Below are 15,457 nucleotides of genomic sequence, written 5' to 3' on the forward strand. Positions count from 1 at the left end.
TGTAGGTCGACAGACGATCCTTCGGATGAGCGAAACGACCAAAATTTTGGTCGCGGACGAAGGGGCGACCGAAATCATTTAGAAAATTAAAAAAATTGATTTTTAATTTAAAAAATCATTTAGAAAATTAAACAAAAAAACTATAATTTCACAATGATCCATACTAAAAAATGGATCCGTGAATAAGTGAAAGATTATATCTTGTACTCCGTAGAATATATTCTTTTACACTAGATGAGCAAGTTTTGCATTGCTTGAGTAGTAAACCTTTTATAGATAGGTTTTAAACTCTGACTTTCATTGTGACCTCGATGTGGGATAAAAGGTAGTTTTATAAATAGGTTTTTAACTCCAAGTTTCTTTGTGATTTTGATGTGGGATAATTAGTTTTACACTTAAAAGAGAGTTTTTGTTGCTTTATGTGAAACTTTGGTTGATTTCAATACAAAATCTATGTTTAGCCTAGTGGTAAATATGTCTTGAAAAATCGTAGAGGTTGGGTTCAAGCCCCAAACTCAACATTTTGTTTTTAATTTTGACATTTATTATATTTTTCTCATTTTATTCGATTCTACTTTTGTTAATACTTTTTTTCTATAAACATGTTTATATTTTATGGTAATGTAAATTTAATTTAAGTAATGTAAGTATTTTTTCAATTAATGTAAGTGTTTTATTTAAATTTGTTGTTTTTATAGTATACTCCCTCTGTCCGCAAATAAGAGTCCTGTTTTTCTATTTTAGTCCGTCCGTGTATAAGAGTCTCAGTTCACTTTTAACATAAATGGTAATAAGACCATGTTTATCAGCAAACACCAACCCAACCCAACCATTCACTTATTTAATTAATTTATATCTCTTCCACATCATCTTCCACATCACAATATTCATCCAACCAAACCATACATATTTTGAAGGTTTATCAATGACCAGCCAACCACACCATTATATATTTATTTTTATATTATTTTATAAAAATAATATTATTATATGAAATATTATTTTATAAAAATTAAGTAATGTACGTGTTTTATTTATTTCTATTTAATTTTATTATTTATAATATGTGAAAATAAAAATAAAAAACAATAACATTAAAAATTAAATGAAAAATGAGTTTAATTGATAGGGCGGATATTAGGGCGAAACCACTGCAGAAGGAAGGGCCGAACTAAAAAATGCTGATGGGGCAACCATTAAGGTGGACTAGTATGGCGACCATTATGGATGCTCTTATTAGACTAATTTTTTATTAAAATATATACTGTCTACAAATGAAAACTGAGACTATTTTTTGTGAACGAGAGAAGGGGGGACTGAGGGAGTAACAGAAACAAAATAACGTTTCGATTGATTCAGAAGCCCAACAAATGTTCCTTTAGACCTTGAAATTGATTGGGCTATACAAGTATAAAGCCCAATTTTGCAAATAACACGTGTCAGATATTGATTGGAGCAGCTCGTAGAAGAACAAATATTGACAACGAACTACTTGCTGATTAACATTGGCGCGATCTCGTTTTCTGTTCACGTTTTAGATCCATCGATTCGCAAACCCTAAATTCATTCGATCATCAATTTGCTTTAATCCCCTAATTTCCAGCTTAAATTTTTTAAAATTCCTCCTTTTGGATTCATTGTATATCCTAATTCGTTTCTTAGAAACAACTCTGCGTGAATCCGAAGCCTATTTGGAAGGGATAGCTAAGTTTGAAGATTCCGCTGGAAAATGAGTTTTTTGGCTTCGTTTCGATTGGAATGATCGGAACAAGCTAGAAAATTTGCTGGAAGTATTGTCGAATGGATAAAAATCGGTCTATCGCAATCGTCTTGGTATTCCTATTTTTGTCTACCACTTGCAAATTGATCGCTAGTGACGGGAATAATGCTCCTGCGGATTCTCAGGTAAGCTTCTTCTCCGCGCGCTTCTGTATATTGCGAAAATCATAGATTTTTATGAGTGGTTTTTTTGGTTTAGGTTTCACCAATTGCAAGCCCAGTTAATGATTCGAATACGAATATGAATCCGAATACGAGCTCGATAAATACAGAAAATCCTCAATTAGACAAGCCGAAAGAATCCGAAAAGCCTGAATTAGAGAAGCCAGAGGAATCTCAGGCGGGCAATCAGACTAATAGTGATTCGACATTACCAGTTCATCCGGAGGAATGGAAGAAACCTGACAATGGCACTAAAAGTTTAGGTGCTCCTAGCCCGCCAGAGGGTGAGAAGAAGGGCAATGAAGTTGTTGGAGGCAATGAGAAGGCCAATGTGACCATGCCGAAGCCAGATGACAACGTCAGCTGCGATGGATCTGTCAGCAGTTGCAGGGAGCAAACAATGCTTGCCTGCATTAAAATGTCGAAAGATGGCGGTACTTGTTCTCCTATTACGTGTTAATGTTGGTAGTATCTAATTCTTTTGTTTGAATGCTAGATGATGGTTTTTGTTCACAAAGAAAATGTCTAAGATTATATGAAGATATTAGTTATTCCAGTGGTAGTAGCAGAATCTTGGATGTAGGAACCTTTTCCCCCTAGTAGGGCTAAACTTGGCCATCCAAGTCATGAAGGATTGTGCAACGCTCGTTAAGGAAGTTCATGGCCATGCTAGAGCATCTCGATTCTCATCATACAGCATTTAGTGGCTATCATTGACATTGTTATTAGATATTGCTGATGCACTTCAGTCTCTTAGTATAGGACTCTGAAAAGAACGAAAATAATTCACAATATATGTTTGATAGACAAGGAGAAAGAATACTGGCTTGCTCCTTCGACTTGTAACTCTTTGCTAGAGATCCTAAAATATTTGGTTCTCACTTGTGCGGTTAGGAAAACTGATGGTTTTCATTTCCTTTTTTGGGTCAATTGCTTTACTTATCCGAGCTGCAAAGAAATAACTACACTTCATTTTGGCAGGGATAGATAGTGTGTTTCTTGTAGCGACGAATGAAGGAGAAAATACTTTGAAAGTCAACATCAAATTACCTAATTCAGTTGAATATTTTGTGTCAGATGTCGAAGTACCCAAACATACAAGTAAAAAGGTATGGATCTTCATTGTTTGTGTGCATAGAAATATTTCAATGGGTTGTTTGTCTCACTTGTAACATATGAATTATATGATGTTTGGAATATTCTATTAGGCTGTTTGTTATGCGAGGTCTACAAATAAGAATGATGTATTTTAACTTTTCCTTCGGATTTTAAAATGGATTTTGTCAAAATTAATATTTGTATGATGATTAAGGAAACTATAAGTTGTATACAGCAAATGACCATTTTAAAAAAAATTAATAAAAATATTTGGAAGTTATTTCCTTATAGTTATATGTGATCGCGATATACATTATAGCCTGATGCTAGTCCATTGCAATACTTGTATATAAATTGAAAACTGAAGACAATAAGTATTATGATTTCTCTATGTGTGATGCTGGAATGGTAAGTGGGAAGTTAGTTTCATTCTCAAGTACTAATACAAGGCAGTTCTGTAGCTCATAGGATCGTAGACAAATAGGATTCATGTTTAAAAAAAATATATTTATAATTCGAAATACTCATTCATGCATAAATGTGGTTATAGAATATGGGATAATTCATATGAAAAACACGAAGTATTTATTTCGTATTTTTGCTTTATTAATGAATCCATGCTATGCAGATAAACATTTCATCTGTAGTTGGCAAGAGCAACAAACTGATAGTGAGTTCTGGAGGTGCCCCATGCAATCTTGTTTTATTGCAGTCTGCTTCCGTCGACAAGATTATGCAGCAGCTCTCTTTCTACTCTAAGCAAGTGACTCCTATATATGCCGTGTATGCTTCTTTCCTCATCACATTTCTTTTAGGAGGGACATGGGCCTGTTGCAGATTTAGGAAGAGAAACCAGCAGGATGTAGTGACTTATCAAGAGCTTGAAATGGGCCTTCCAGAATCTACTGCTAACGTGGATAGCTCCGAAGGCTGGGATCAGGATTGGGACGATGATTGGGATGAGGATGTTGAAGTGAAGTCCCCATCTGGACACCAAGTAAGAAGTGTCTCTGCCGATGGACTCACCTCTAGGTCTCCAAAGAGAGATGGATGGGAAAATGGCTGGGACGATTAGGATTACACAAAAAAAAACCCCCACAAGAGTGTAAGACATACAGATTTTGCTAAGCGCAAAATACTCCACGCAAGAGTAAGGCATACAGATTTTGCAAAGCGGGATAACAAACGACAGAGCCATTGGTAAATTATGAATCTTTTTCCTCGTTTTGCCATGATAGGAAAATGTAAGCACTGCTTTTTATATTGGATCTTTTGTGCAAGATCAGTTTTGTGCTAAAAATGGAAGCTCTTGTTTGCAAGTTAGAGCATCCGCAACATGGACCAGCCGCGCCTTTCATGTCAGGCATGTGCAGAGCGCGGTTGCGTTACATGCATCAAAATCGACGGGCTTTGCTAGAGTGCAGGCATTAATTTAATGTTTTTTTAATCTTTTTGAATATTACTCCCATAAAAATATAACCGCTTTTGTGCTTTTGGTCAGTACAATAAAAATATGCATCCTTCGTAGTTGAGTAGTTGAGCTGTTTTTCCATTTCGGGAACTTCGTTTATAGTTGATCATTTTCATTTGGTAACAAGTAGTAACCCATTTTTTTTCTTTACCCCATTCTTTCTTAACCCATTTTCGGGAACTTCCTACTTTATTCTGTACTAACTCACTTAGCACAATTTTTCTTAAATTGTGTGCCGAAAAGAAATGTCTCTACTACTACGGAACGGAGAAAGTATGATTTATTCAAATCATTTACACTAAATTCAAACTTAAAAGAAGATGCTCTATATTATTCCTTTTTTACTCACAAAATTTTAAAAAGTTTTTTTATTTTGTTTTAGTGTAAACCTAAAAAAAAAGGTATTCCTGCTATTTAAAAAAGGATTGGTTTTGGAATATTATTGAAGCTAATTATCTATCTTATTTTAAGTTTTAGTGTACTGTTTGAAATGGGTTTTTTTAATTTTATTTCTTTGTTATTTGTTAGTAGTGTGACAAATGGTTAAACTATAGAAATATTTATATTTTTTATTTTGAAAAGTAGGTGCGTGGCATATGACAAAGGAAAGGAAAGAAATGGCTGCTCTTATAGCATTTTTTTATCTTTTTTTTTTCGTTTGCTAGTAGTCTGATAAATATTCAAAATCAAATCACAAGATTATTCAATATTTTAGTTTGGAAAGTAAAGTGGAAGCGTGCAATTGTTTATATATCATCCCAACATCATCAATACAATGTATACCAATAATGAAGATTGTAGTTGATGAAAAATTATAATGTATGGTTTAGTTTTTGGTGGAGTATGGAAATATAAAGGGCATGCTTCACTTTAATAAATGAAATGATTATGCCAAATGAGCATTAACATTGAATGTGTCCCCACTTATATCACACCTTTTGACATACTAATACTCATCATGCTTATGCTTATGCTCCATCCAACTTTCCCTATTCAAATAAAAGATGTTGCATGGCACATCATTCTGTCTTATAAGCAATACACCCCTATAACCTCAATGGAACAATTTTTTAAACATTTTTCGCAAATTCCCATAACTCTCCCTTTTTTCCAATCCTTTATAGTTATTTGATTGGTGGCCCACTCTATGAGCATTGCTTTCAGGAGACAATATGAGATGCAAAGCCTGAAGCTGTGCTTGAAAATTCACTTAGATAGTAAGCAAGCAATGATCACAAGATGGTGCTGATTAATTTTGTTTGTTAATTAGAATCAACAAACATTAAGTTTGCTTAGCATCCAAGTTGTAATAATCGAACAAACCAAACTTAATTTACTGTATATGCCTTAAGTTAGACCACGTGTCAACTTGCTCGATTCATGTCTCGTTTATTACATATATTGAACACTTCATTCTTGTTTCACATCGACTTGACGATGATTATGTCTCATTTATATGTCCTTGGACGTGAATGACCCATTTCTAAAACGTAAAGGAGATAGACAAATCCTCTTCAGTTTTCACTAGATAGTTGAAATATTGTAAAATTTCAAAATTTCGATGTCAACACAACGTCAACTGTTAACCATTGATATTGTGTTGATATTTTCTGTTGATGTTATTTTGTCATCTATTTACATTTTCTAACAATCCAGATCATATATTGAAGTTTGTACGATATTAGAGTTTGCATTTGGTTACACCACAACCTAACCAAAAAGCAAATAAGTAATGAAAATGAGGTGTCATATTTTCAGACAACTTAAAGACTCTAGTGATCAAGATCAATCACAAGTATAGTATTACTATTACTAGAGAGATCACATGAACAAAAATCCAGTAATGTAAAGAATAAAGCAAAGGAGATTTCAAAACTTATGATAGATTTCATAGCAAGCCTACTTTCTTTGTATATTGAACACAAACTGGATTCCTCTTCACCTGATACCAACAAATTTTAACTTAAATCTTCCTCTTGCAGATTATGATTCCATTTCTTCCTTCTCTGAAGAAGATAGGATGAGTTCCAAAATCCTTATGACCTCTTCCATGTCGGGGCGATTTGATGGCACTTGCGAGGCACAAATCAAACCGAGCTTTATTACCGGAATCGCCTCCTCCACCGGATAGCTACCTTTCAGCCTCGTGTCAATACATTCCTCTATCCTGCCTTCGTCTAACGCTTCCCTCACCATGTCACTCAGTACCACCACATCGTCTTCCATGTACTCCACCGGTCTTTTCCCAGTCAGCACTTCCAGAGTCAAGACGCCAAATCCGTAGACATCACATTTCTCAGTGATCTTGACACTTTGACACGCAAACTCTGGGGCCATGTACCCGAGTGCACTCTGAATCTTGCTGCTCAGGATATAGCGGTCCAATGCTGGGAGCAGCCGGGCCAGGGCGAAATCCCCCACCTTCGGATCACCAGAAGTATCTATCAGAACATTGCTCGACTTCATGTTATAGTGAATGACATCCATCCGGTGCAGATGAGCCAGCCCTTTAGCAATACCAAGGATTATGTTGAATCTTTGCTGCCACACGAGGCAGCTATCGTCCCCTCTGTCGTGGAGATGTTTGTGCAAACTGCCACCCGAGACATACTCGTTAATCAGCAGCTGCAATGAAGGTGTCCAGTAATACCCTTCAAGTGTCACCAGATTCGGATGTCTGATTTTTCCTAGTGTTTTAACCTCCCTCTCAAAATCTTCTTGACATTTCACTAAACTCGTGGTGTTAAGCTTCTTGATGGCAATGGAGCGTCCCGCTCGAAGCTCTGTCTTATAGACGGCCCCAAAACCCCCGCGGCCGATCTCACACTTCTTATTGAGCAGAGATTGAGCCCCGGTAGCAAACTCAGCTTCTCCAGAGAACATGACAAGCTTCCCGTAGTTGGCTTCAGTGTCGTGGGAAGGGCTTAAATCCTCGCCCCCAGAGAATGTGAGTGCAGCAGCAGACCGTGCCATGGAGGTGCGCGCGTGCATATTGAGAATAGAGACTGTAACCACACCAAGAGCAATAAAGACAGCTGCACCAATGGCCACAAGGGAAGATATGCTGAGCACAATTCGCTTGTGGCGAAGATTTGGTGGAAGAGGGCCGTGATTTGAGACGGATGAGTTGGGGTTGAGGACCAGAGGCTTGGGATGGACAGCCGGGCACGATTGCTTGACTATGGAGCCACATAAAGATGGATTTCCAATAACAGATGACGAGGGAATGGTGTTGAAGAAGCCTCCAACTGGGAGTTCCCCCTCAAGGTGATTGAAGGAGACATTAAACGAGACAAGATGAGAAAGATTTGTCAATTCTTTCGGCAGGCTTCCTGATAAATTGTTGAATGACAAATCCAACACCTCGAGGTTTGATAGGTTTGTGACCGAACCAGGCAGAGGACCGGTGAGATTATTCTGCGACAAGACCCTATATACAAAGCAAGATCATGTCAGATCAAACAATGTCACAGTTAAACATAGTATTTTAAGACAACTCACAATGAAGTTAGAGATGAGCAATTCCCAATCTCTTTCGGAAGGGCTCCATTTAACATATTGCTGTCCAATCTCAACTGCTGCAGTGAAACAGCGCGCCCAACCTCAGGCGGGATGCTCCCAGAAAGCTGATTGTGACTCATATCAAGAACACGAGTCATGTTAAGCTCCCCGATACTTGCTGGGATCAAACCAGCTAAAGAGTTGCGCGACGCATTCAAGGACTGCAGCCTACTGAAATTCCCAATAGCTGCTGGAATCCCACCGGTTAACGCATTGGACGACAAATCTAACGCTTCAAGGCTTTCAAACGACTGCGACCAAGAAGCGGGAAAAGTGATGCTCCCACTGTATCTATTACCATTAAAAGAAGCACTCTCCAAAGCCAACACAAAAAGCCATGAAGGAAGATTGCCAGAGAAAGAATTGTGCCCAACATCAACAACTTTAAGGCTCACACATCCCCCAAATGACTCAGGCAAGCTCCCACTAAACCTATTTCTTGACATATTAACTTGCTTTAACGATTGCAGATTGCCTAAAGAACTAGGTACCCTACCAGAAAACTTATTACCAGAAATGTCCAAGAATTCCAACCTTCCCATCTCTCCAATCCAATCAGGAAACTCCCCTGTCAATGAATTCATACTCACATCAAGATACCTGCACAAACCAAGTTCCCTCATTGAAACAGGAAGACTGCCCCTAAAATAGTTACCACCAAAATCAACACTCTTAAGATTCAAACACTTGCCAAGACTCTGAGGCAGCCAACCAACAAGAAGGTTGTTTCTCAAACTAATCACTTTCAAATCAGCCACACTCTCAATCCCTCCCGGAATCTCCCCCTCCAACAAATTATCAGACAAATCAAGAAACCTTAGCGAAGTCAAAGACCATAGCCCAGGTAGCAACTGACCTGAGAGGCGATTGGAAGACAAATTGAGCCTCTGCAGATTCAAGCAAGAGGTCAAGGACTGCGGCAGTGGGCCAGATAAACTGTTCTTAGCTAGCGAAATCGACTTCAATCGCCCACATTGCTGGAAAAGCTCATCAGGAATTGATCCTGAGAGAGTGTTGTAACTCAAATCAAGAACCTCTAGAGATGGAATTTGGGCGAGAATTGGAGGAATCGTCCCTGAAAAATTGTTTCTTGACAGCTGCAAGTGCGTGAGCGACTGCAGCCGGAGCAAGCCTCTCCCAATGTGGCCGGAGAGGGAGAATCCGTCGAGGATTAGCTCGGTGACCCGGTTGGTATTCGGGTCGCATTTCACCCCGGCCCATTTGCAGGCCACGTTGTCTTCCTCGCTCCACGAAACGAGGCGCGATTGCGGGTCGGCGAGGCCCGCTTTGAAGACGATGAGGCCCAAAACGTCGTCGTTGAAAGACGTGGGGGAGAGAGATTGAGCCGAAACCAACCAAGATTGAAACAAAAACAAAAAAGCTACTAACTTTATCTCCGGCAACAGCATTTCTCAGTTGAATTTATTCAATTCAAAAAAGCATTCGCGGCAAGATTGTATTTTTTTGGGTTAGAGATATCGGGAAAACGGCGGAGGAATGTGGGAGTGGGAGAGGGAGATGTTCATCGTGTTTGGAAGAATGAAAACGAAATATAGAAGAGAAGGAGAGAGTGATGATTTGTGGTGATTAAAGGTAATGTCAGTGCGGTTGCAACTTTGCCTTGAATGCTCTTACACTTTTGCTTTTCTCAATCTATCTGTCTCATAAATTCTTCAAATTCTATGCTTTTCATTATGACTATGTATACTCTGTTCTCTTCTCTCCACGCACTCTATAATAAAGCAACCTACAATATTATTATGTCAAAACTTCAAATGTAAGATATTACTACTTCCACTAAGCAATTATTTTTCTACTATAATTCCGAATCAATTAAAAAGTTTATTTAATGCTAGTTTCACATAAGATATTTGACTAGCGTAAAAGGCATAATTTTTTTTGCAATAGTCATGCTCTTAATGTAAATTCATTTTAACTAAATAAGATTATTATTTTGTCTCCATTAAATTTATTAAAACTCTTTTCATTTACTAAAAATATAAACTTTTCAGATGACATCAGTTTCAATGTAAGAGAAAATTAATTAATGTAGTGTTAGTACTTAGTAGTGAGTGAGACCATCTTATTTGAAGTTTAATGTATGCTCAAATGGTTTTAAAAAATTAAAAATGGATTAATTTTATAAAACTGATTAAATGGTAAGAGCATCTCCACCGGCGGACGTTCCGGTCGGACGTCGCGGAAGTCCGACCGGACGTTCGCCGTTGTGAAGGAAAAGGTCGGACACGGACGTCCCGTGAGGACATCGGATATCCGCGCGACGTCCGACCGGACGTCCGCCATTGTGGCCGCAGTAGGCGTCACGGTCGGACGTCCGAGTTAAAATTCATTTTTTAAAAAGAAAAACTCTATAAATACGGCTCGTTGAACTTCATTTCATTCACACCACTTGTGTTGACAAGTTTCTCTCTCTAAACTCTATTTTCAAGTATATCTAGAATGACTAGTAGTCGTGCGGATGGTAGTGGCGGGGGCGCTAGTGATAGTGATAGTGAGAATGAATTGGATGTCGTTGTGGAAGGGGGCGGATGAGATATACCCAAACTGGCCCGTCTTTGTGAAGACGATCAAGCATCCGATCGGACAAAAGAAGTCCTACTTTGCGAGCCGTCAGGAGGCAGCATGCAAGGATGTTGAGCAGGCATTTGGTGTGCGCCAGAGTCGATGGGCGATGGTGAAGGGTCCTTCACGGATGTGGTATATTTCCAACATCGGCGGCGTCATGTACGCATGTATCATTTTGCACAACATGATTGTCGAAAGTGAAGGTGACGAACTGACTCAGTGGACCAACGAAGATGATACGGGTGTCGGTCCAAGCCACGGCGTGGCCAGCGCGAATGTGAACATGGGGGTACCTCATGGAGAGGTTGAGCGGTTGCGCGCATTTGCCGACATGCGGCAAAGAGATGCCCATATTCGACTTCAGGAGGATATCATCGAAGAGGTTTGGATGCGGAGGGATGGACGTTGATGTGGTTAATTTTTTTTATTGACTATGTAATTTTTTTTTCCGAATAATGTATGTTTTTTTTAATGAAATATTCGCATTTCCCCGTTCGTATTCGTGTCGAAATTTTAATTCCGTAAATTGAATAATTGTGAATTTAATTTTATTGCGGGAAGTTCTAGTGGGAATTCCTAGTGCAGGGGAAGTCCTAGTGATGTGGCAGTGGGATGAGAATCCTAGTGATGACGTGGCAGGAAGTTTTTGTGTGAATTGCTAGTGGAAAATCCGCCACCGGAGATGCTCTAAACTAAATGGTAAAGAAAATTATTTTTAGAGACGGGGGAAGTGTATTTTGAAAAATGATACTATCAAAATTCTTAATTTAAATATAAGTATATAACTAAGATGTAATTAGATTCCTGATAAAAATACATTTATTTGATATATTTTGTACGAAAAATATTTAAAATCGAAAAACTTATTCAAAAATATATGTTAACGTTTCATCCCTGCCATCTTATTTACATGGTCAAACTAAATGCATCAACAAGACAATTCAATTACTATGTTTGTTTCCTTTCGTCTCATTTTTCAGACTTTTTGAAGCATTACCATTATGCCTATGTGGGTAAACGAGACTTGAATTTGAAGTTTGCTCACCTTTTTCCACAATTATTCAATGTGTAATTATGCATATAACGTGATATATAATTCTACTACAAACACACCCATCAAACTATACCTTTATTTTTAAAAAAACTTCTAAACTAATCCAACACCACGTTGGGAATTTAAATTTTGAGATCTGATCTAAAGTATTAATTGGCCTTGGTCCTTGTTGACTAAGTTGGAAAATAAACAAATAATTCATACTATAACCTTATTTTAGTTAAGCAAAAAATCCTTGTTAGATAATGCCAATTAATGTTTGGCACGATAAGATCGTTAATTTATAAGATTACGTAATCCAAGATTATAGTGGAAATTCGTTGAATAAAGTTAGCACATGCAAATGGAATTAAATTGGCGTTACGTGGTAGTAAAATCTGAGTAAAGAGTAAATCCAAAGATATGTGTTTGTTGATATCGAAAAGCCCAATAGAAATCGGGTCAAATCCAAAATTTTACTCTGCTCTATAAATAATAGTTTGAAGAAAAAGGGCTCATTTTTAGTTTTTAGAGACACAAAATGACAATTTTTTCATTGACTGCTTTTGAGACTCTCCATTAATACCTAAACTTAAATACTTACTACATACACTAAGCTAATACTCCGCTAAATTATGTAAGGAAAGCCGCTTATTTTAAACAGTGTTAATTTTTCACAAGCACTGTTGGAATTAAAATTTTGAGTTTTTTTAGAAGATCAACAACGTGATGACTCGAACCCCGATCTATAGATTAGAGGTGAAGCGTCTTATCAATTGACTGTACTTTCTTGCCGAATTAAAAATTTTAGTTGGTTACAGTGCTAATCACTTGAATTTGGAATCCACTATTTTTTTTTTCACAAGTTTAACTATTCTTTATTATATACAATTCACTTTAATTAGGAATTTTTTAATAAAAATAAACTAAAAATTGATCTCCATGCTATCTAAAAATAGTATGTATATTTTGTTTTTTTTTTGGGTTGTAGAGTAAGATTAAGTTTTGCATATCAAAATCCTAGATTCTATATATATTATTATCTCATATTTAAGGAATAATATTTTAGGCTTCAAATTTTCTCATATATTGTCTAACTTGTAGAGACTAGAGAGGAAAGAGGAAGGGAGTAGTAGAATTCTGTTTTATTTATATTTATAGTTAGGTCATATATAATTTTTGAGCTTTAAAACCTTTGACAGTATTACTATTTATGTTTTTTATGAGTACTATTCATATTTTTTTCGCTCTAAAAATTGAATACCACACCATTCACCTATTTTTTTTAATTCTTTCTTGTTGTATTTTATAATTAAACTAATGTATAAATAAAAAAAATAACTAAAATTCATTAAAACAATGAAGTTTTTATAACTGAAATAAAAAAAAGCACAATTAAAATTTTAAACCTTAGAATAAAGAATTAAAATTTGTGACTAGATGTATAGCAAAGAAATAAGAATTTGGATAAGTTTGCCTTGACTTTATTTCAATTCATTTGGTGAAGTAAAATAAAAATGAAATGGTATAGAGGAGGAGACATTTAGGTGCAATGTTCTGGTTGAATGAGTGTGCAATTCGTGGCCTCTTTTGATTGACATTTGACTTGAGGCTTGAATTAAAAGTTGAAATTTGGTGTGTATTGCATGGGATTTCGCAAATAGAAATTGAGTGCCGTGAATGGTGCGTTGTCCTCATATAGAAAATTGAGCTTCTGCAGAATTAATATATAAATGCAACCTTCATTTAATTTTGATAGTATGATACATTGATACCGTAGTTTACTTTCTATATTTTGCGTGTCCATAATTGGTCCACTTCCTATTGGGCTTTTACATTTGTAACACAAGTAAAAGGTTCCAGGAACCGTTATCAATTGGGCTTTTAAAACAATATAAATATTGTAGGTTGGCCAGATAATACGAAGCCCAATATTGCGGCCCGCCTGAGTTGTACTTTTATTGATTGGGAGGGAGGTTTTGAATTTATGCCTTGCTTTGCAGCATACATTATTAACATCTTACTTATGACTTTTGCTTGTCCATTTTCACTTTTAGCATGCTTCTTTCATAAAGATACATTCCTTGTCTATACCATTTTTTTAGGACTGTCAATATCCTATATCCTATATCCTATATCCTAATCCTAAAAATTTGGGTATTTGGATACTCAAAACCCAATTTTTTAGATTTTGGGTCGGAATCGGGTAGTGAGATTTTTGAATTATAGGGTATCATGCTACCTAGTACCCAACCGAGTATACCCGAATCATTCAATTTTTTTTTAAAACTAAAAAATTATGTATTTATTTTGTTTTTTAAAAATTTAAGCAATTAAATATAATATCTTTATCGTCTTTTTAGAATCAAAGTGCTGACAATTATTCAACAACACTATATTTATTCAACAAAGTGATAAATTCATTATAGATTTATGATCAAAGTGCTGAAAATTAAATTGTTCATAATTTTATTTGTCAATTGTGGCAATGCTCGGTATATCAAAGTGGCAATGGCGCATTGCTCGATTAATATATATAGCTACAAGTTTAAAAATACTACTATAAATTCTGGTCAATTTTAAGTAAATAGATTGTTTTATTTAAATTTATTTTAATATGTTTTAGCGAATTTTGAATTTCTAAAAGTTTGAAGTTATTTTCTCTTATATTTTAATCACTTCAAGAAGTTTGAAGTTTGTAGTTATTTTCTCTTAAATACTAGTACTTCAAGTTTGTATTAAATTCGAACTACAAGTTTGTATTTCTAAAAGTTTATAGTTAATATTTTTAAAAAAATTAAAATCAAAATTGGAGCTGGTACCCGAATTTTCAGGATTTGATACCGAGTCGAGTAATTGGATACCCGAAATCAAATTCGGATCAGGTATTAGTTTTTGGGAAATTCGGGATCGGGTATCCGCGGGTACGCAATACATGCCTAATTTCTTTGATGAAAGTATCAATCAATCTTAGAGCATTCGCAGTCGTGGAAATAAATCAGCCCATCTCCATTTTCCTCCTGCCACTTCAGCACTTTATCATTCAGTCTAAATTCCTGCAATAGTATCTTACAATTCTACCTTATACATTAGCCCATCTTCATTTCCATGTTAGCATTAAATCTAATTCATTTATTAATTATTAGTGTTTATCAAATAAAATAACATACCAAAATTAATTAAATTGAAGGCTAAACATAGAAAAACAAAACCTACTCAATTAATATAAACATTAAAAAATGTTATAAGGAAAAAATGAAAAATAAAACACTGATACGACATGCGGAGTTGTCTCGTTCCAACATCGTAATACATTCCCAACCTTCTCTTGGTATGTTTGAGGAGTTGAGTGAGTTGGGATTTGGAGTGCTCGTCTTCTGCGAAACTGAGCATCCTGATGGTAACGAACAGTGTTCTGGTCAATGACACTTGAAAATTATCTAGGAATCCCAATGCTTAAACGGGGTAAATGTATCATTGCTCGAGTACTCCTTCATGGCCAAGTCGCAGATGTCTTCCTATGGCAGCTGCCCAACATCTTATAGGCCTTGTGGTAAATTGCCTGGAATTTTGCAATTTCATTCTTCATTCGCTCCCAGCGCTTGCGGAGGGTCAGCGTTGTGGGCTTTTGCCCCAAGGAAGCTTCGCTGCATCATACTTCTCCTCGATACGCCCCAAAATCGTGTCATCTTCTGCATGTTGGACAAGATCAGATCCTCGGAGACGTCGACCCAATACCTAAACAAAGCTATCGATTCTTCTGGCGT

The 15,457-nt window shown here is 36.4% G+C and overlaps 2 protein-coding genes across 2 annotated transcripts; one reads left to right on the top strand and one right to left on the bottom strand.

Annotated features, from left to right (window-relative positions):
- The first annotated feature begins 1,512 nt into the window (after positions 1 to 1,512).
- LOC125224046 lies at positions 1,513 to 4,319 on the top strand. Its single transcript, XM_048127389.1, has 4 exons — positions 1,513 to 1,905; positions 1,979 to 2,375; positions 2,923 to 3,050; positions 3,668 to 4,319. Exons 1-4 carry the CDS (start codon positions 1,801 to 1,803, stop codon positions 4,112 to 4,114), a joined length of 1,077 nt encoding a protein of 358 aa, XP_047983346.1. The 5' UTR covers positions 1,513 to 1,800; the 3' UTR covers positions 4,115 to 4,319.
- A 1,978-nt stretch (positions 4,320 to 6,297) lies between these two features.
- Positions 6,298 to 9,738, bottom strand: LOC125224246 (probable LRR receptor-like serine/threonine-protein kinase IRK). The gene is made up of 2 exons (XM_048127611.1): positions 8,012 to 9,738; positions 6,298 to 7,940 (listed from the first exon to the last, which is right to left on the bottom strand). The coding sequence occupies exons 1-2, from the start codon at positions 9,478 to 9,480 to the stop codon at positions 6,494 to 6,496; spliced, it is 2,916 nt and encodes a 971-aa protein (XP_047983568.1). The 5' UTR covers positions 9,481 to 9,738; the 3' UTR covers positions 6,298 to 6,493.
- Positions 9,739 to 15,457: the final 5,719 nt, after the last annotated feature.

Source organism: Salvia hispanica, chromosome 4 (genome assembly GCF_023119035.1).
Source record: "Salvia hispanica cultivar TCC Black 2014 chromosome 4, UniMelb_Shisp_WGS_1.0, whole genome shotgun sequence".
Taxonomy (NCBI): domain Eukaryota; kingdom Viridiplantae; phylum Streptophyta; class Magnoliopsida; order Lamiales; family Lamiaceae; genus Salvia; species Salvia hispanica.